The sequence below is a fragment of the Cherax quadricarinatus genome, chromosome 68 (assembly GCF_038502225.1).
Source record: "Cherax quadricarinatus isolate ZL_2023a chromosome 68, ASM3850222v1, whole genome shotgun sequence".
Lineage (NCBI taxonomy): Eukaryota > Metazoa > Arthropoda > Malacostraca > Decapoda > Parastacidae > Cherax > Cherax quadricarinatus.
Genome location: NC_091359.1, coordinates 23,691,226 through 23,714,394, shown reverse-complemented (window position 1 = coordinate 23,714,394; position 23,169 = coordinate 23,691,226). Strand labels below are relative to the sequence as shown.

Here is a 23,169-nt window from a genome sequence, read left to right as displayed (position 1 = left end):
CAGGAGTATGTGCCCTGCAAAGGTAACCCAATACCAGGAGTATGTGCCCTGGGAAGGTAACCCAATACCAGGAGTATGTGCCCTGAGAAGGTAACCCAGTACCAGAAGCATGTGACCTGGGAAGGTAATCCAATACCAGGAGCATGTGACCTGGGAAGGTAACCCAATACCAGGAGTATGTGACCTGGGAAGGTAATCCAATACCAGGAGCATGTGACCTGGGAAGGTAACCCAATACCAGGAGTATGTGACATGGGAAGGTAACCCAATACCAGGAGTATGTGCCCTGGGAAGGTAACCCAATACCAGGAGTATGTGACCTGGGAAGGTAACCCAATACCAGGTGTATGTGACCTAGGAAGGTAGCCCAATACCAAGAGTATGTGCCCTGGGAAGGTAGCCCAGTACCAGGAGTATGTGCCCTGGGAAGGTAACCCAATACCAGGAGTACGTTCCCTGGGAAGGTAACCCAATACCAGGAGTATGTGACCTGGGAAGCTAACCCAATACAAGGAGTATGTGGCCTGGGAAGGTAACCCAATACCAGGAGTATGTGACCTAGGAAAGTAACCCAATACCAGGAGTATGTGCCCTGCGAAGGTAACCCAATACCAGGAGTATGTGCCCTGGGAAGTTAACCCAATACAAGGAGTATGTTACCTAAGAAGGTAGCCCAGTGCCAGGAGTATGTGACCTAGGAAGGTAACCCAATACCAGGAGCATGTGCCCTGAGAAGGTAGCCCAATACCAGGAGCATGTGACCTGGGAAGGTAACCCAATACCAGGAGCATGTGACCTGGGAAGGTAACCCAATACCAGGAGTATGTGCCCTGAGAAGGTAACCCAATACCAGGAGCATGTGACCTGGGAAGGTAACCCAATACCAGGAGCATGTGACCTGGGAAGGTAACACAATACCAGGAGTATGTGACCTGGGAAGATAACCCAATACCAGGAGTATGTGCCCTTTGAAGGTAACCCAATACCAGGAGTATGTTACCTGGGAAGGTAACCCAATACCAGGAGTATGTGACCTGGGAAGGTAACCCAATACCAGGAGTATGTGCGCTGGGAAGGTAACCCAATACCAGGAGTACGTGCCCTGGGAAGGTAACCCAATACCAGGAGTATGTGACCTGGGAAGGTAACCCAATACAAGGAGTATGTGACCTGGGAAGGTAACCCAATACCAGGAGTACGTGTCCTGGGAAGGTAACCCAATACTAGGAGTATGTGACCTGGGAAGGTAACCCAATACCAGGAGTATGTGCCCTGGGAAGGTAACCCAATACCAGGAGTATGTGACCTGGGAAGGTAACCCAATACCAGGAGTATGTGACCTGGGAAGGTAACCCAATACCAGGAGTATGTGCCCTGGGAAGGTAACCCAATACCAGGAGTATGTGCAGTGGGAAGGTAACCCAATACCAGGAGTATGTGCCCTGGGAAGGAGTATGTGCACTGGGAAGGTAACCCAATACCAGGAGTACGTGCCCTGGGAAGGTAACCCAATACCAGGAGTATGTGCCCTGGGGAGGTAACCCAATACCAGGAGTATGTGCCTTGAGAAGATAACCCAATACCAGGAGTATGTGACCTGGGAAGGTAACCCAATATCAGGAGTATGTGCCCTGGGAAGGTAACCCAATACCAGGAGTATGTGACCTGGGAAGGTAACCCAATACCAGGAGTATGTGCCCTGGGAAGGTAACCCAATACCAGGAATACGTGACCTGGGAAGGTACCCCAATACCAGGAGTGCCCTGGGAAGGTAACCCAATACTAGGAGTATGTGGCCTGGGAAGGTAACCCAATACCAGGAGTACGTGTCCTGGGAAGGTAACATTATACCAGGAGTATGTGCCCTGGGAAGGTAACCCAATACCAGGAGTATGTGCCCTGAGAAGGTAACCCAATACCAGGAGCATGTGACCTGGGAAGGTAACCCAATACCAGGAATACGTGACCTGGGAAGGTACCCCAATACCAGGAGTGCCCTGGGAAGGTAACCCAATACTAGGAGTATGTGGCCTGGGAAGGTAACCCAATACCATTAGCATGTGACCTGGGAAGGTAACCAAGTACCAGGAGCATGTGACCTGCGTGAGCAGTGTCGTAGGATGCTCCAAAGATGAAGTTAGGAGTAAATATATGTCAGAACAGCAGTGTTGTACGATGTCCTCAAGGACCCAGGGGCACTGTCAGTGAAGGGACGAGCTGACTTACACACAGTCTTGCCTCAGCATTACCTAACTCACTAAATCTTAACAACATCACTATAAACAAATTACGGAAGGCAAGGCCTCTAAGTATCACTCGTTAGCCGTGGGTTCAAACCCCTCCCGTTCCCTGGTTTGACTGAGGACCCAGACACCATCCTGTTGTTACTATTGGAGATACACGTACTTGGTATATATATTAGAATGACGCATTAGGTAGTTTATGGTATTTTATCGTAACGTTTCGACCATCATAAAGTTAAACCATACCCCCGGCCGGGATTGAACCCGCGGTCATAGAGTCTCAAAACTCCAGCCCGTCGCGTTAGCCACTAGACCAGCTAGCCACAATAAGATTCATCCAACTAGGTATATTTCTACACCATAGGAAGGTTAGCACAGGCACTTCTGTGACCACAAATGCAAGTTTTTACAGACGAATCTCCAGCTAGCGTGGCCGTGACGAACTCTAGCTCAAGTCCCTTCACTGCCGTCAACATGACTTAAGAAATCGTAATGACACGATTGCAAATAAACCATACCCCCGGCCGGGATTGAACCCGCGGTCATAGAGTCTCAAAAGTCCAGCCCGTTGACGGCAGTGAAGGGACTTGAGCTAGAGTTCGTCACGGCCACGCTAGCTGGAGATTCGTCTGTAAAAACTTGCATTTGTGGTCACAGAGGTGCCTGTGCTAACCTTCCTATGGTGTAGAAATATACCTAGTTGGATGAATCTTATTGTGGCTAGCTGGTCTAGTGGCTAACGCGACGGGCTGGAGTTTTGAGACTCTCTGACCGCGGGTTCAATCCTGGCCGGGGGTATGGTTTGTTTGCAATCGTGTCATTACGATTTCTTAAGTCATCATAAAGTTTGTCCAGTTTCTCGGTAATACCATACCATTGACGATCATTGATAACCATTGACGACCATTGACGACTATTGACAACATTTGACGACCAATCGTAACCACTGACAACCGATGATAACTATTGATAACCATATTGGCATTGTTGTACCTTATCCATCAGGAAGAATCACCCAACAACAGCAACACTGACATGTTATCTTACAACAGCACTGACATGTTATCTTACAACAGCACTGACATGTTATCTTACAACAGCACTGACATGTTATCTTACAACAGCACTGACATGTTATCTTACAACAGCACTGACATGTTATCTTACAACAGCACTGACATGTTATCTTACAACAGCACTGACATGTTATCTTACAACAGCACTGACAGGTTATCATACAACAGCACTGACAGGTTATCATACAACAGCACTGACAGGTTATCATACAACAGCACTGACAGGTTATCATACAACAGCACTGACAGGTTATCATACAACAGCACTGACAGGTTATCATACAACAGCACTGACAGGTTATCATACAACAGCACTGACAGGTTATCATACAACAGCACTGACAGGTTATCATACAACAACACTGACAGGTTATCATACAACAGCACTGACAGGTTATCATACAACAGCACTGACAGGTTATCTTACAACAGCACTGACAGGTTATCTTACACCAGCACTAACAGATCTTGGGGTGAGTATAACACCAGGCACATCTCCTGAAGCACACATCAACCAAATAACTGCTGCAGCATATAGGCGCCTGGCAAACCTCAGAACAGCATTCCGACATCTTAATAAGGAATCGTTCAGGACCCTGTACACCGTGTACGTTAGGCCCATATTGGAGTATGCGGCACCAGTTTGGAACCCACACCTAGCCAAGCACGTAAAGAAACTAGAGAAAGTGCAAAGGTTTGCAACAAGACTAGTCCCAGAGCTAAGGGGTATGTCCTACGAGGAGAGGTTAAGGGAAATCAACCTGACGACACTGGAGGACAGGAGAGATAGGGGGGACATGATAACGACATACAAATTATCTTACAACAGCACTGACAGGTTATCTTACAACTGCAATGACAGTTTATCTTACAGCAGTATTGACAGGTTATCTTACAACAGCACTGACAGGTTATCTTACAACAACACTGACAGGTTATCTTACAACAGCACTGACAGGTTATCTTGCAACAACACTGACAGGTTATCTTACAACAGTACTGACAGGTTATCTTACAACAACACTGACAGGTTATCTTGCAACAACACTGACAGGTTATCTTACAACAGCACTGACAGGTTATCTTACAACAGCACTGACATGTTATCTTACAACAGCACTGACAGGTTATCTTACAACAGCACTGACAGGTTATCTTACAACAGCACTGACAGGTTATCTTACAACAGTACTGACAGGTTATCTTACTACAGTACTGACAGGTTATCTTACAACAACACTGGCAGGTTAGCTTACAACAACACTGGCAGGTTATCATACAACAGTACTGAGAGGTTATCTTACAGCAGCATTGACAGGTTTTCTTACAGCAGTACTGGCAGGTTATCTTACAAAAGTACTGATGGGTTATCTTACAACAGCACTGACGGGTTATCTTACAACAGTACTAACGGGTTATCTTATAACAGCACTGTCAGGTTATCTTACAACAGCACTGACAGGTTATCTTACAACAGCATTGACAGGTTATCTTACACCATTACTGACAGGTTATCTTACAACAGTACTGGCAGGTTATCTTACAACATTGACAGGTTATCTTACTACAGTACTGACAGGTCATTTTACAACAGCACTGACAGGTTATCTTACAGCAGTACTGACAGGTTATCTTACAACAACACTGACAGGTTATCTTACACCAGTACTGACAGGTTATCTTACACCATTACTGACAGGTTATCTTACAACAGTACTGACAGGCTTTCTTACAACAACACTGACAGGTTATCTTACAGCAGCACTGACAGCTTATCTTACAACAGTACTGACAGGTTATCTTACATCAGTATTGACAGGTTATGTTACAACAGCACTGACAGGTTGTCTTACAACAACACTGACAGGTTATCATACAACAGTAGTGACAGGTAATCTTACAAGAACACTGACAGGTTGTCTTACAACATTACTGACAGGTTATCTTACAACAGTACTGACAGGTTATCTTACAATAGTCCTGAAAAGTTATCTTACAACAACACTGAGAGGTTATCTTACAACAACACTGGCAGGCTATCATACAACAGTACTGACAGGTTATCTTACAGCAGCACTGACAGGTTATCTTACAGCAGTACTGACAGGTTATCTTACAACAGCACTGACAGGTTATCTTACAACAACACTAGCAGGTTATCTTACAACAGTACTGACAGGTTATCTTACAGCAGCACTGACAGGTTATCTTACACAACACTGACAGGTTATCTTACAACAACACTGACATGTTATCTTACAACAACAATGACAGGTTATCTTACAACAACACTGACATGTTATCTTACAACAACAATGACAGGTTATCTTACAACAACACTGACAGGTTATCTTACAACAACACTGACAGGTTATCTTACAACAACAATGACAAGTTGTCTTACAACAGCACTGACAAGTTATCTTACTACAGCTCTTAGTGCTCTAGTGTCAGGAGGTACATGCCGTCTCTATCATGGTCTTTGAATCTAGTGTTTGACTGGTCTTTGACTCTGGTTTCTGACTGGTCTCCAGCTCTGATCTTTGATTCTGGTCTCTGACTGGTCTGATAAATTAGACACATGTGCAACTCTTGGGTATCTTTATTGAGGAAACGTTTTGCCACACAGTGGCTTCATCTCCTTTGTATGGACTGATGAAGCCACTGTGTGGCGAAACGTTTCCTCAATAAAGATACCCAAGAGCTTCACATGTGTCTAATTTATCAACATGTCGGTTCTCTGAGCCATTCATCTACAATCCTGTCAGACACTGCAACTTCTTGGGATCTTAATACTTGGGAATTCTTTGCTTGCCTAACCCTTGTGCACGACCTACTTCCACATTGAACAAATGTGACACCACCTACGACTGCTGCACCTCTCCTGCCTACGGTTTATAAGTTACTTCTCGGCACTTATGCTGTATTCTATTCAAGATTGATGGACTGACCACATTGACTCAAGGTTGAGGGACTGATTACCTCATTCTCCTCCTGTTCTTTACGTTTCTCCTTTATGTGGACTGATGAAGCCACTGTGTAGCGAAACGTTTCCTCAATAAAGATACCCAAGAGTTACACATGTGTCTAATTTATCAACGTGTCGGTTCTTCGAACCATTCATCTACAATGTGACTGGTCTCCAATTCTGGTCTTTGATTCTGGTCTCTGACTGGTCTTTAACTGGTCTTTAACTGGTCTTTGACTCTGGTCTCTGACTGGTCTTTGACTGGTCTTTGACTCTACATAACCAGGACTCTGTGTAAACCATATCAATAATGTCTTTTTTCTGGAACTTGTATTAACTTTACTTTTTAATAATAAAACTTATTATGTGCCAACTAACTGTAAGTTAGGTTAGGTAAGACTGGTCAGGAAACAGGACAAGTGTTTACTGACTCGAGACTTAGTCATATCATGACCCGCAGCTGGAGCTTTTGGTCATCTGACCGAGGCCTTCCTCTGGCTTACCCCTCCACCCCTTTTAAAGATTAAAGATTCATTATTTCAGCATTATAAAAATGTTTGTACAGAGGTGAGTGACATAAGAACATAAGAACGTGTACTTAGCTCTGTGAAGACCTGTTTGCGCGCTCTCTACGAATTGAAGCAAGATGCCCTCCATCGAGCAACTTTTCCAACAGCTTAAGGACGAATTGAGGTTGGCGAAGGTGGAGATTCGGCGACTGACCGAGGGTTGAGCAAATGTTTTGTTAGTGGGATGAATTGTAAAGGACCTGCCTAGTATGGGCCAACAGGCCTCCTGCAGTGTTCCTCCTTTCTTATGTTCTTATGTTCTTATGAAAGGAGGAACACTGCAGCAGGCCTGTTGGCCCATACTAGGCAGGTCCTTTACAATTCATCCCACTAACAAAACATTTGCCCAACCCAATTTTCAATGCCACCCAAGAAATAAGCTCTGATGTGAAAGTCCCACTCAAATCCAACCCCTCCCACTCATGTACTTATCCACCCTAAATTTGAAACTACCCAAAGTCCCAGCCTCAATAACCCAACTAGGTAGACTGTTCCACTCATCAACTACCCTATTTCCAAACCAATACTTTCCTATGTCCTTTCTAAATCTAAACTTATCTAATTTAAATCCATTACTGCAGGTTCTCTCTTGGAGAGACATCCTCAAGACCTTATTAATATCCCCTTTATTAATACCTATCTTCCACTTATACACTTCGATCAGGTCTCCCCTCATTCTTCGTCTAACAAGTGAATGTAACTTAAGAGTCTTCAATCTTTCTTCATAAGGAAGATTTCTAATGCTATGTATTAATTTAGTCATCCTACACTGAATGTTTTCTAACGAATTTATGTCCATTCTGTAATATGGAGAGCAGAACTGAGCTGCATAATCTAGGTGAGGCCTTACTAATGATGTATAAAGCTGCAGTATGACCTCTGGACTTCTGTTGCTTACACTTCTTGATATAAATCCCAGTAATCTATTTGCCTTATTACATACGCTTAGGCATTGCTGTCTTGGTTTAAGGTTGCTGCTCGCCATAACCCCCAAGTCCTTTTTGCAATCTGTATGGCTAAGTTCTACATCATTTAACTTATAAGTACTAGGGTTAAGGGCACTCCCAAGCTTCAGAACCTTGCATTTATCTACATTGAACTGCATCTGCCACTTTTCTGACCAAGAATAGAGTTTGTTTAAATCCTCCTGAAGTTCCATAACATCTACGTTTGAATCAATTATCCTACCTATCTTTGTGTCATCGGCGAATTTGCTCATATCACTAGTAATTCCCTCATCAAGATCATTGATATATATTATAAACAACAACGGGCCCAAGACTGATCCCTGTGGAACGCCACTTGTTACAGATCCCCACTCGGATTTAACCCCATTTATGGACACTCTCTGCTTCCTGTCAGTGAGCCATGACTCGATCCACGAGAGCACTTTTCCCCCAATGCCATGAGCTGCCACTTTCTTTAACAGTCTATGGTGCGGAACTCTATCAAAAGCCTTACTAAAATCTAAGTAAATAATATCAAATTCTTTATCGTGGTCAACAGCCTCAAAAGCTTTACTGAAGAAAGTTAATAAATTAGTTAGACAAGACCGGCCTCTTGTGAATCCATGCTGAGTATCGTTAATCAAGCTATGCTTATCGAGATGGCTTCTTATAATCTCAGCTATAATTGACTAGTAATTTGCCTACAATTGAGGTCAGGCTTATTGGGCGGTAATTTGACGGTAAAAATAGGAATTACATTAGCCATCTTCCACATATCAGACACTACACCTGTTTGAAGAGATAAATTAAAAATATTAGTTAATGGTTCACAGAGTTCCATTTTGCATTCCTTAAGAACCCTTGAAAAAACCTCATCAGGACCCGGCGACTTATTTTGCTTCAGTCTGTCTATCTGCTTCACAACCATTTCACTAGTGACTGTGATGTTACATAATTTATCTTCTTCTAGCCCACTATAAAAATTAATTACTGGAATATTGTTAGTGTCTTCCTGTGTAAAAACTGAGAGAAAATAATTATTAAAAATCGAGCACATATCATTCTCTTTGTCAGTAAGGTGCTCATAGTTATTTTTAAGGGGACCTATCTTATCTCTAACTTTTGTTCTATAGACCTGGAAAAAACTTTTTGGGTTAGTTTTAGAATCCCTAGCAACTTTAATTTCATAGTCCCTTTTAGCTTTTCTTATCCCCTTTTTAATGTCCCTCTTAATGTCAATATACTGATTCATAAGATGAGCCTCACCTCTTTTGATACGCTTATAAATTCCTTTCTTATGCTCTAGTAGATATTTGAGCCTATTATTCATCCATTTTGGGTCATTTCTATTTGATCTAATTTCTTTATATGGGATAAAAGTTCTTTGAGCAGCATGTATAGTGTTCTGAAAACTGTCATATTGATATCTCACTTCGTTACCCCAGTCAACAGATGATAAGTGTTCTCTAAGCCCATCGTAATCTGCTAAGCGAAAATCTGGGACTGTTACTGAGTTATAGCTACTATCGTACTTCCATTCAATGCTAAATGTAGTTGATTTGTGGTCGCTAGCACCCAGTTCCTCTGAAATTTCTAAATTATTAACAAGGGATTCATTGTTTGCCATAACTAAGTCAAGCAGGTTATTTCCCCTTGTAGGTTCTGTCACAAACTGCTTCAAAAAACAATCCTGAACTACTTCTAAGAAGTCGTATGATTCTAAATTCCCAGTCAAGAAATTCCAATCAATATGACTAAAGTTAAAGTCTCCTAGAATTACTACATTATCGTGCCTTGTGGCCTTAACAATTTCCTCCCATAGTAGTCTCCCTTGGTCCCTATCTAAGTTTGGGGGATGGTATATCACTCCTAAAATCAGTTTTTCATGCCCCTCTGAAAATTCTATCCAAACAGACTCTGTATGTGTTACTTCAGACTTAATACCCGTTTTTATGCAAAAGTTCAAGCGATCTCGGACATACAATGCCACCCCACCCCCCTTCCCGATACTTCTATCTACTTGGAACAATTTAAAACCCTGAATATGACATTCCGCAGGCATGTCCCGACTTTTTGAATTAAACCACGTCTCAGTTAAGGCAAATACATCAATGTTACCTGCACTAGCAACTAATCTCAACTCGTCCATCTTATTCCTAGCACTACGGCAATTAGCATAATAAACATTGAAAGACTCTCCTTTCTCTTTACCCTTCCTGCTCATTTCTGTTTTTCTACTAAACCTATTACTGTCCTTATCACCCAAAGTCCCTGGCTTTTCAATATCTACCTCGTTCTGCTTATTACTAGTTCCCCTAGAACTCGTAATATTACTACACTGGGACTTCACTGTTTTCCTGCCAAAACCCATACCACTAACTATTCCTAGTTTAAAGTCCTAACTGCTCCCTCCACTGCAGTTGCCAGTGCTACCACCCCAGACCTAGATAAGTGATCCCCATCCCTGGCATACATGTCATTTCTGCCATAGAAGAGGTCCCAGTTGTCAATGAATGTTACCTCATTTTCCTTACAGTATTTGTCCAGCCAGCAATTGACACCAGTTGCCCTGGACAACCATTCATTTCCAACTCCTCTCCTTGGCAAAATACCACATATGACAGGGTTCCCACCCTTACTCCTAATTATTTCTATTGCTGACCTATACCTGCTAATCAGGTCTTCACTCCTACGTCTGCCAACATCGTTGCCTCCAGCACTGAGACAGATAATAGGATTGCTCCCATTACCTCTCATGATGTCATCCAGACGACTAACAATATCCTCCATCCCAGCCCCAAGAAAGCAAACTCTCTGTCTCCTACTCCTGTCCTTCAAGCAGAACGCCCTATCCATATACCTAACTTGGCTATCCCCAACAACAACATTCTTACCTTCCTTAATGTCGTTCGTCGTGACGTTCCCAGTAGTCGACTCACATTCGTTGGGTAGCACTGAGAATGTATTAGATGTTTCCACAACAGTTTCCACGGCAGTCTCTTTCTTCTTCATCATTTCTATCTTTCCATTCGTCTTCTTGATCGTCAACTTCGTTCCCTGCTGTCTAGTCACTGACCAGTTTCCCTTCTTGACCTGAGGACTCAAAACAGGAGGACTACTACGAATCTTCTTGTTTTCCTCGGTCAGTTGCCGAATCTCCAACTTCGCTATCCTCAATTCTTCCTTAAGCTGTTGGTAAAGTTGCTCGATGGAGGGCATCTTGCTTCAATTCGTAGAGAGCGCGCAAACAGGTCTTCACAGAGCTAAGTACATGTCAACACTGCGCAAAAGCCAACTCAATCAGGAGCTACTGCGCAGCACGTCCGCACGGCCCAACAGCAATGCGGAAAGACCCTTTGTATGAAGGCCATTTAAGGCAAACTTAAGTCTTTCTTAAAACTAATACAGTGGACCCCCGGTTCGCGAAGTCATCGATATCCGATAAATCCAGTATCAAAAGCATTGTATATCGCAAAAAATTTGCCTCGGTTCCCGTTACAAAACCCGGTATGCGATACGATTCGTACGAGATGTGTCCATGTGTGGCCTGAACTGCCCCGTGTGTGCCAGTGTTTACAAGCCAGCCAGTGTGCGCGCATATAAGAATACACTTGGTACATTCCATATTATCCATATTATCACTGTTTTTGGTGCTTGTTTCTGCAAAATAAACCACCATGGGCCCCAAGAAAGCTTCTAGTGCCAACCCTGTGGTAAAAAGGGTGAGAATTAGTATGGAAATTAAGAAAGATTTTGAAGGGTTTGGGGCTAACCCTGAGAAGCCTATGCCAGTTGTGGAATCCATTGTGCCTACTTCAAAAATTAAGGAAATGTGTGCACAGTGGGTTGAACTGCAAACCTTTATGGATGAAAATCACCCTAACACAGCTATTGCAAGCCGTGATGGTGACTATTACACTGACAATGTTGTGAACCACTTTAGGAAAGTCATAAAGGAATGAGAGGTACAGGCCTCTATGGACAGATATGTTGTGCAACAGAAGTCCAGTGACTCTCAAGCTGGTCTTAGTGGCATTAACCCTTAAATGGTCCAAACATATATATACGTTTTTTCAACATCTGAAAGTATGTAAAAAATGTAGGGTTTTTTTTTGTTTTACATGTGAAAATGTGTAAAAAACTTTTATCTACATTTTTTTTTGTTATATTTGAAAATATGTAAAAAAAAGTAGATCTACTTTTGTAGCACTACGAATTTGAACGTCGATCTGTTTGGACTGTTTAAGGGTTAAAAGAAGAAGGGAAGTAACCCTGGAAAAGGATTTGCTACCTCAAGTCCTAATGGAAGGGGATTCTCCTTCTAAACATTAAAAACTTCGACATTCTCCCCTCCTCCCATCCTTTCAATCATCACCAGATCTTCATTAAAGGTAAGTGTCAATTATTCTATTGTGATTATTCTATTGTTATTATTGTTACTGTAATTATTCTATTGCATTAAACTTAATATTTCATGTGGTAAAAGTTTTTTTTTCATACTTTTGGGTGTCTTGCACGGATTAATTTGATTTTCATTATTTCTTATGGAGAAAATTGATTCGCTTTCCGATAATTTTGCTTTACGATGAGCTCTCAGGAAAGGATTAATAACGTGAACCGGGGGTCCACTGTAATGCATTAATTAACTGATTTCTTGTATATACGATGTCTAAGAATTACAGTGAACTTTAAATAAGGCTGTAATTAATGCCAACCATAGATCATGTGTGTGTGTGTTACTTGGTAAGTCGGAATGATCGAGTGAGCACCATATGGTTTGAACAGTAACTGGATGGGTGACTGCATGCACAGCCTCAGGGGTCCACATGGCAAGAAGAGAATCTGGCAAAGGTCAGGAGATAACACGCAACAGTAATGCCAAGTTTTCTCTTTGTCTTCCATATAAAATATTACACAAATTCTATATACATCAAACTCTTATGTAGCTCCTTAATTTATAGCTTGTTTTGTAAAGTCAGTGCGTGATCGATGACTGTCTTATTTCCATTGGGGTCCTTTAATCTTGCCCACAGGATGCCACCCACACCAGTCAACTAACACCCAGGTACTTACCGCTAGGTGAACAGGAACAGCAGGTGTAAGGAAACGTGCCCGGCATTTCCACCTGTATCGAGGATCGAACCACGGACACTCAGTGCGTGAGGCAAGAGCGTTGCCAACCAGGCCACGGGACAATGTGCAGAGTATTCGCCCACCTATATTTACTCAGCTATATGTAGGGTACTTCCCCACCTATGTGTAATCAGTTGTATGTAGGGTACTTACCCACCTATATTTACTCAGCTGTATGTAGGGTACTCACCTACAGTACCTATATATACTCATCAATATGTGGTTGCACAGTCATTCAACTATAATAAAACATTTTTGTCAAAAAGTTGTTGATTTAGAACAAAATTGTCCAGGCCCGTGGCCTGATAGGCAAAGCTCTCGTTTCACATGTGTTCGATCCCCGGCATGGGTGGAAACATTGGACGTGTTTACCTGGAGTATACCTGGAGAGGGTTTTGGGAATCAATGCCCCCGTGGCCCGGTCTGTGACCAGGCCTCATGGTGGATCAGGGCCTGATCAACCATGCTGCTACTGTTGGCCACACGCAACCCAACATACGAACCACAGCCCGGCTGGTCAGGTACTGAATTTAGGTGCCTGTCCAGTGCCTTCGTGAAGACAGCCAGGGGTCTGTTGGCAATCCCCCTTATGTATGTTGGGAGGCAGTTGAACAGTCTTGGGCCCCTGACACTTATTGTGTTGTCTCTTATCGTGCTAGTTGTGCCCCTGCTTTTCATTGGGAGATGTTGCATCATCTGCCGAATCTTTTGCTTTCATAGGGAGTGATTTTCATGTGCAGATTTAGTGTTAATCCTTCAAGGATTTTCCAAGTGTATATAATCATGTATCTCTCCTGCCTTCTAGGGAGTACAGGTTAAGGAACTTTAAGTATTCCCCGTAATTGAGGTGTTTTATCACAGTTATGTGTGCCGTGAAGGTTCTCTACATTTTCTAGGTCAGCAATTTCACCTTCCTTGTAAGGTGCTGTTAGTGTGCAGCAATATTCCGGCCTAGATAGAACAAGCGACCTGAAGAGTGTCATCATGGGCTTGGCCTCCCTAGTTTTGAAGGCTCTTATTATCCATCCTGTCATTTTTCTAGCAGATGCGATTGATACAATGTTGTGGTCTTTGAAGGTGAGATCCTTTGACATTATCACTTTTACATTAGTTTTTCGCTCCATTGTGTAGTTGGAATTTGTTTTATACTCCGATACAGTTTTAATTTCCTCATGTTTTCCATATCGGAGTAATTGAAATTTCTCATCATTGAACTTCATAGTGTTTTCTGTGGCCCATTTAAAGATTTGGTTGATGTCTGCCTGGAGTCTTGCAGTATCTTCAGTGGAGGACACTGTCATGCAAAGGAAGACACGGGGCTGTGGCTTACATCCCTGTCTGTGTCAGATATGAGGATGATGAACAGAATGGGAGTGAGTACTGTGCCTTGTGGAACAGCTTTTTGCCATAGCCACCTTTACTCTGTTTACTACTACTCTTTGTGTTCTATTTTTTAGGAAATTATAGATCCATCTACCAACTTTTGCTGTTATTCCTTTATCACGCATTTTGTGCGCTATTACACCATGGTCACACTTGTCAAAGGCTTTTGCAAAGTCTGTGTATACTACATCTGTGTTTTGTTTGTCTTCTAGAGCATCCAGGACCCTGTCATAGTGGTCCAATAGTTGGGACAGACAGGAGCAACCTACTCTAAACCCATGCTTCCCTGGGTTGTGTAACTGATGAGTATCTAGATGGGTGGTGATCTTGCTTCTTAGAACCCTTTCAAAGATTTTTATATGGGATGTTAGCGCTATTGGTCTGTAGTTCTTTGCTATTGCTTTACTGCCCCCTTGTGGAGTGGGGCTATGTCTGTTGTTTTTAACAGCTGTGTTTCCGTAAACTTGTTGTCCTGTTCACCTTGCAAGCATGTACCTGGGTGTAAGTGGATTGGTGTGGGTTGCATCTTGGGGGACAAAACTGAGGACCACAGTGGAAATAAGATAGACAGACAGTCCCTCAATGACGCACTGACTTTCTTGGGTTACTCTGAGTGACTGACCCTCCGGGATTAAAAATCCGAACAAAATCTTATAGCCAAAAGATATCTTCTGTAAGCAGAAAATAACACTGAATTCTGAGCTACGTGAATTGATCCTTGAATCAGCGGTATTTTAAGAACAAATTATAATAGAAAAACGTGTGCATTTCAGGTACTGGAGAGATCATGTGTGGTAGTTGACGGTGTGAATGTCTCCCTCCGTTTGTGGGACACCTTTGGGGACCATGACAAAGATCGACGCTTCGCCTATGGCAGGTAAGCCTATAAATGTACGAAGATTATGTGTAGTGGGTTGTGTGTAGTGGGTTATGTGTAGTGAGTTGTGTGTAGTGAGTTGTGTGTAGTGGGTTGTGTGTAGTGGGTTGTGTGCAGTGGGTTACGTGTAGTGGGTTGTGTGCAGTGGGTTACATGTAGCGGGTTGTTTAGTCGGTTATGTGTAGTGGGTTGTATGTAGTGGATGCTGTGTCATATCTTACAGACTTTTAAACTGTTTAAGCTACTGCGTACTGCAAATGTTTTTTTCTACTACTGTATTAAATATACAGGTCTCCCTCAACATTCGCAAGGGTTAGGGGATCAAGAGCCTCGCGAATGTTGAAAAACCGTGAATGTTTGGTGCCCCAATATATTGTAGGGAAATATATTACAATACTGCCACCCTGCCTTGATGGGAATAGGCCAGTTTGATAATAAAAAAAAATACTGCTTCTTTAACTTGTTGAACCATGAATAATCATAAAATACATGAAAATGCCGTAAATTGTACTAAATATATACATGTTATGCTTTAATAACGTATGTTATTTAATAACATGTATGTTAATAACATGTATGTTATTAAATACCACAGACTCCACCACTGCCTCCACCACTGCGAGTCCCTACTACCCTCCCTCCGACCCCCACAACTGGCAGCCAGCCCTCCCACCACTCAGTGTGGTGAGTGTTTTGTTTGTTCATTATTTGCTATTAAACTACAGAATAAATAATGTAAACTCATCCATGACTGCATATTGGAATGGCTATTAGGAAAGGTATTAGACGGTGACATCATGTGTTTACTCTTGAACACAGCAAAGAATCGAACATTTCTGCTATTGCTAATAATAACAATAGTAATAATAATAATAATAATAATAATAATAATAATAATAATAATAAATACGATATAATTGAAGAAGGAAATTGTACAAAAATACGAGGGAGTGGTTGACACATCGTCAGTGTGACTTTGTTTATGCTGGAGTGAACATTAGTCTCCCTGCTCTTCCAAACATTTCACAATAATTCAGCGGTTGAGGCAGTGGTATTTAATAACATATATGTTATAAATAATAATAGTACATGTTATTATTGATAACATGTATTATTATTAACATGTATGTATTTAATAACATATTTGTTATAAATAATAATAGTACATATTATTAATAACATGTATTATTATTAACATGTATGTTATTAAATGCCATTGCCTCAATCACTGCCTCTACCACTCCAGTCACACTCAATCTACAAGCACCAAACACAATGAATTATTGTGAAATGTTTGGAAGAGCAGGGAGACTAATGTTCACTCCAGCATAAACAAAGTCACACTGGTGATGTGTCAACCACTCCCTCATATTTTTGTACAATTTCCTTCTTCAATTATATCGTATTATTATTATTATTATTATTATTATTATTACTATTGTTATTATTAGCTGTAGCAGAAATGTTTAATTCTTTGCAGTGTTCAAGAGTAAACACATGATGTCACCGTCTAATACCTGTCCGAATAGCCATTCCAATATGCAGTCATGAATGGGTTTACATTATTTATACTGTAGTTTAATAGCAAATAATGAACAAACAAAACACTCACCACACTGAGTGGTGGGAGGGCTGGCTGCCAGTTGCGGGGGTTGGAGGGAGGGTAGTAGGGACTCGCAGGTGGCGGGAAACTTAAATATGATTTGGCGGTTGGGAATTCGCGAATGTGTGAAGCCCGTGAAAGTTGAAAACGTGAATGTTGAGGGAGACCTGTACTATGCCACTAATTGCATTTGGTATAATTGTTTCATTGTTTGGCCTGGTATACAGTACCAACATGATGATGACACATGTGCAACATCTGGGTATCTTTACTTTATAGATGTTTTGTCATCCATAGGCTTAATCAGTATAATATGTGGACATAATGTGAAGACTATAAATATATACAGAAGACAGTAGAAGATGAGGTAATCAGTCCCTCAGCCCAGGAGCATGTGATGAGCACTTTAGTCTTGAAGAATCTGAAACATCAGTTTTCCTGCCTGTGCTTTAGATTCTTCAAACTAATAAACAAATTTTATTTCCTTGCAAGATTACATTGAGATTATGAAATTATAGAAATGAGTTAAGATAAGATAAGATAAGATTTCGTTCGGATTTTTAACCCCGGAGGGTTAGCCACCCAGGATAACCCAAGAAAGTCAGTGCGTCATCGAGGACTGTCTAACTTATTTCCATTGGGGTCCTTAATCTTGTCCCCCAAGATGCGACCCACACCAGTCGACTAACACCCAGGTACCTATTTGCTGCTAGGTGAACAGGACAACAGGTGTAAGGAAACGTGTCGAAATGTTTCCACCCCGCCGGGAATCAAACCCGGGCCCTCCATGTGTGAAGCGGGAGCTTTAGCCACCAGGCCACCGGGCCACCTACAGTACAAAGAGAGCCACTATCATGCCTAGGCATTATGGGCAGACTTAATTTAATGGCTTACAGACTACTTAATACTAAAGAAATTGATCATAGTTTGTTCAAGTTGTATGTCTCTCTTTATTTATGTAGACAGTAATTTTACTCAAATTGCAGTAGTTTCACAAATAAATATTGAAATTATATTATGGGAATATAACATTGTGAGTTGTTGAAAGTAGTTTACAGTATAGAATGCTACAATTGGGTGTAAGGCAGTATTGTTTTGGGTAGGTATTTATACTACAATGTAGTAAGTATTAATCAATGAATGAACTTTGGGCATCTAGTTTTGAAGTTTTAAAATTTAGGTAATTGGGAGATTTTTTGGTAAAGTTAAATATTGAGTACTGTATTTAGTTTAGGGGGAGTAGGTGGTTTTTGAGAAGAGTCTTAAATTGATGTTCAGACCGGGTTACTTTAGTATTTACTGGTAATGACTTCCAAATTTTGGGGCCCGAGATTACAGTACTCATCACCTGTCCCTAGTGAGGGACTGATTACCTTGCCTTCCACTGCCTTCTGTGTATATTTCTAGTCTTCACATTATGTCCATCTATAATAATAATATTATATTTCTACAAGTACATGTACAAGGTATACAGGCCTAGTTGACATCAATGACCTATTACTAATAGAAAGCCCCTTGTTATGCAGAGCATTTCAGGCAAATTAGGTCAATTTTGTCCCAGGATGCAACCCACACCAGTCAACTAACAACCAGGTACCCATTTTACTGATGGGTGAACAGGGACAGCAGGTGTTTTATGGAAACACATCCTGATGTTTTCCAGTCATATCGAGGGATCAATCCCCAGACTTCAGTGTGTGAGCTGAGTATGCTAGCAATAGCAATTGAGCTACAGGACACCATAGCGATCAAGCCACAGGAATTGTCTATAAAGTAAAGATACCTAGATGTTGCACATGTGTCTGATTCATCATTGAGTATGCTCATGCTGTCAGTTCTCAGCTGAAAGGGCATCTCTTTCCCTGAGCTTATGATAATACTGTTACTCTTGAATATAAACTTCAGTACTATTGCTTCATCTTCACTGTTGTTTCATTTAAGGCTTCATTCATGAGTGCATGTATATTTCTTGAAATAACAGGCTCTCAAGAGTGGCAAAAATCCCAAATTGTTTCTCATTACAGGTCGGACGTGGTCCTGCTTTGCTTCTCAGTGGCAAATCCAGTGTCTTTACGGAATTGCCGGGTGATGTGGTATCCGGAGATTCGACGGTTTTGTCCTAATACACCAATACTTCTCGTAGGATGCAAAAATGACCTTAGATATATCTGCAAAGATGAACAGTACCTCAGTTACTGTCAAGATCGATCACCTCTGGTTAGGTAAGTGACTGTATACTGCACTCTTTATTTATCTGCTGAGGTGAGTCACAGAAACTGCCATGAGAATATCTCTTTGAACACAAGTTTTTAAATGTATACTATTTGTATCATAAATTGTACTACCTCATATTAATAATAGAGTAAAATATTGAATATTTGAAATTTGCCACTTTTTACTTGTCCAGACTTAAGTAGTCTTTAAGTATTAGGTTAAGTCTGTCTGAAATGCCTTGGCATCATTGTGGCTTTCTTTGTACCAATCAGATTATGAAATGTAAACACATCATAACCTTTGTAACTTTTTTTTTTGTTTGTTATATTGTACCAGTGTTATATAACATAAGACCCCATGTGCAGTACTGTACTAGGACATTTGTTGTGATGTTTCACTCAAGAGAACTTTTACAATCAGTTGACCGTTGGATAACACAATAGTTATGTTCCTGAAAACAGCTTGTAATAAAAACTGTGTGCCAGCTGAACGTAAGAACATATGGGGAAAATAAGGTTATGTTCATTACACCAACCAACAGTTTTATAGGTCTCAAAATTGGTAAAAAACAATGATAAGGTACTGTAATAAGTAAGTAAGTTTATTCAGGTATACACAAATACAGTTACATAGATTATCATACATAGCAGCATATGTATAGAGAACCTAGGATAACCAAAAAAAGTCAGACAGACTGACTTATTTCCATTGGGGTCCTTTTACCTTATTATTATAATCTTTCAACAAACCGGCCGTATCCCACTGAGGCAGGGTGGGCCAAAAAAAGAAAAACAAAAGTTTCTCTTTTTAAATTTAGTTATTTATACAGGAGAAGGGGTTACTAGCCCCTTGCTCCCGGCATTTTAGTAGCCTCTTACAACACGCATGGCTTACGGAGGAAGAATTCTGTTCCACTTCCCCATGAAGGTAAGAGGAAATAAACAAGAACAAGAACTAGAAAGAAAATAGAAGAAAACCCAGAGGGGTGTGTATATATATATGTTTGTACATGCATGTGTAGTGTGACCTAAGTGTAAGCAGAAGTAGCAAGACGTACCTAAAATCTTGCATGTTTATGAGACAGAAAAAAGGACACCAGCAATCCTACCACCATGTAAAACAATTACAGGCTTTCATTTTACACTCACTTGGCAGGACGGTAGTACCTCCCTGGGCGGTTGCTGTCTACCAACCTACTACCTAGGTATTATTATAATATAAAGGTTATAATATTTTCTTATTATTCTATAATGAAGATAACATATTATTATTATACTAAAAAGACTATACTACACGAGGGTCATTAAGACTACAATACGAGGGTCATTACTAGGAATAAGGTAAAATTACACGTGTGTTAGCTAAAAAATAAAAAATCATTCCCCTCCCTTTCTGTAGCTACATTTATCAGCAGACACCTTTTGGCATTCTTCTTGAACTGGTTCATGCTATGACTGGCTTTGACATGTGTGGGCATTCTGTTCCATTCCTTTATTGCTGTACAATAAAAGGTGTTTGAAGCCTGGCCACTGACTGTGGGTACTACAAAGTTGTGCTCTCTCCCCCTAGTACTATGATTGCTTTGGTTCCCAACCTTGACAAAATTGACAGCAAGATTTTCTGGACACTGTTTGTGAGCAATTTTATAAACATGATTTAGCTTCAGTTGTTTTACTTTGTCTTCAACATTCAGCATATCCAACTGCTGTAATTCATTCTGGCCTACATGTTCTCTTGGACCCAGGCCCAGGATGAATCTTACAATTTTGTTCTGGGTGATTTGCAGTCTATCTTTCAGTTTTTTTGTCAAGGCAGAGTACCATGAAGAGCAAGCGTAATCCATATGACACTGTATAAGGGCTAGACATAGGGTCCTGTGAGCCTCAGTAGGTAGACACTGTGTTTGTCTATAGAGGAACTTCAGTTTGTCATTCGCTTTCTTTACTACACTGTTCCCTATCAATTCTCCTGACATGCATGGGTCAAAGGGGATTCCCAGATATTTTACTGATGAAACCAAAGTGATGGGCTCCCCATTACATTGGACATTAAAATTATTTACCCTTCTCAGTTTATGTTTCATGCCAAAGAGAATGACTTCAGTTTTCCTGAGGTGTAATGATAGTTTATTGTCTACTAACCATTTGCTGCAGGACTCCAGTTCCAGTGTTAATACATTAGCTATATCTCGTCGGTCTTTACCTGACACTAACAGAGCACTGTCATCTGCATGCAGTAGGAGTTTGCACTTGACACTGATAGGCATGTCATTGACATAGCATAAGAATAATAAGGGGCCCAGAATACTACCTTGGGGAACTCCACATGCTATCGGCAGGGGTTCTGATCCCGTTTTGTTGATTTTGACAATTTGTCTCCTGTTGCTAAGGTAGGACTTAAACCAGTCTACTGAACCTATACCAATAGCTTGAAGTTTCTTACATAATATGTTGTGGTTGACAGTATCGAAGGCGTTTTGCAGGTCTAAGGTTACCATACCTATGAGGTTCCCCATTGACATTTCAGTTCTCAGGTAATCCATCAGATTAATTAGGGAAGTGTCGGTTGAGTAAGATCTTCTAAATCCTGATTGGTAGCTATGGAGAATGTTGTTATCATTAAGGTACTTAACTACTTGACAGTACACTGCTCTCTCTATAATTTTGGATATTATATTGAGTATACTAACAGGCCTACTACTATTTTTCTTGAAAATAGGAGTAACTCTGGCCTCCTTGAATCCCTCTGGTATGGTATTAGTGGTGATTGACAGATTTATTATGTGAGCAGTAGGGATTGACAGTTCAGAAGCACCATCTTTTAGGAACTTAGACTGCATGTTATCCAGGACAGTGCTCTTAGTTGGGTTTAACCTGGTTAGTTCTTTTTGAATAAAGTCATGAGATACAGTGGACCCCCACCTTACAATATTAATCCGTTCCAGAGAGCTCATTGTATGCTGAAATTATCGTAAGGTGAATTAATTTTCCCCATAAGAAATAATGGAAATCAAATTAATCCATGCAAGACACCACAAAGTATGAAAAAACAAAATTTTTTACCACATGAAATATTAATTTTAATACACACAAACTGACACTTACCTTTATTGAAGATCTGGTGATGATTGATGGGATGGGAGGAGGGGAGAGTGTGCAAGTTGTTAATGTTTAGAAGGGGAATCCCCTTCCATTAGGACTTTAGGTAGCACTATCTTTTCCAGGGTTACTTCCCTTCTTCTTTTAATGCCACTAGGACCAGCTTGAGAGTCACTGGACCTCTGTCACACAACATATCTGTCCATAGAGCTCTGTACCTCTCGTTCCTTTTATGATTTGTCTAAAGTGGTTCACAACATTGTCATTGTAATAGTCACCAGCACAGCTTGCAATATCTGTGTGAGGGTGATTTTCATCCATAAAGGTTTGCACTTCAAGTCACTTTGCACACATTTCCTTAATCTTTGAAGTAGGCAACTTCTTCAATTTCTCTATCCCCTCCTCCGAAACAGTTTCCTCAGGTCTGGCCTCTTGCTGTTGAAGATGATCTTGCAGCTCATCAGTGGTTAGTTCTTCATTGTCCTCCTCCACCAACTCTTCCACATCCTCCCCACTAACCTCCAACCCCAAGGACTTCCCCAATGCCACAATTGATTCCACAACTGGCATACGCTTCTCAGAGTTAGCCTCAAATCCTTCAAAATCCCTTTTGTCTACACATTCTGGCCACAGTTTCTTCCAAGCAGAGTTCAAGGTCCTCTTAGTCACTTCCTCCCAAGCCTTACCTATAAGGTTTATACAGTTGAGGATGTTAAAGTGATCTTTCCAAAACTCTCTTAAGAGTCAATCGAGTGTCTGAGGTCACTTCAAAGCACTTTTGAAACATAGCTTTTGTGTAGAGTTTTTTGAAGTTTGAAATGATCTGCTGGTCCATGGGCTGCAGGAGAGGAGTGGGATTAGGAGGCAAAAACTTGACCTTAATGAAGCTCATGTCCCCAGAAAGTCGCTCTCCCAAGTCTGAAGGATGACCAGGAGCATTGTTTAATACCAGGAGGCACTTAATGTCCAATTTATTTTCCATTAGGTAATTTTTCACATTGGGGGCAAATGCATGGTGTAACCAGTCATAGAAAAAGTCCCTAGTGACCCATGCCTTA

At 41.2% G+C, this 23,169-nt stretch overlaps 1 protein-coding gene across 1 annotated transcript in view; it reads left to right on the top strand.

Annotated features, from left to right (window-relative positions):
* Nucleotides 1-19,216, top strand: part of LOC128697924 (rho-related BTB domain-containing protein 1-like) — a 71,435-nt gene extending 52,219 nt beyond the window's left edge. Inside the window, exons 2-4 of the mRNA XM_070099532.1 lie at nucleotides 15,093-15,196; nucleotides 18,824-19,021; nucleotides 19,207-19,216. Of these exons, the coding sequence (XP_069955633.1) occupies nucleotides 15,093-15,196; nucleotides 18,824-19,021; nucleotides 19,207-19,216 (312 nt within the window). The remainder of the gene's footprint in view (nucleotides 1-15,092; nucleotides 15,197-18,823; nucleotides 19,022-19,206) is intronic.
* Nucleotides 19,217-23,169: the final 3,953 nt, after the last annotated feature.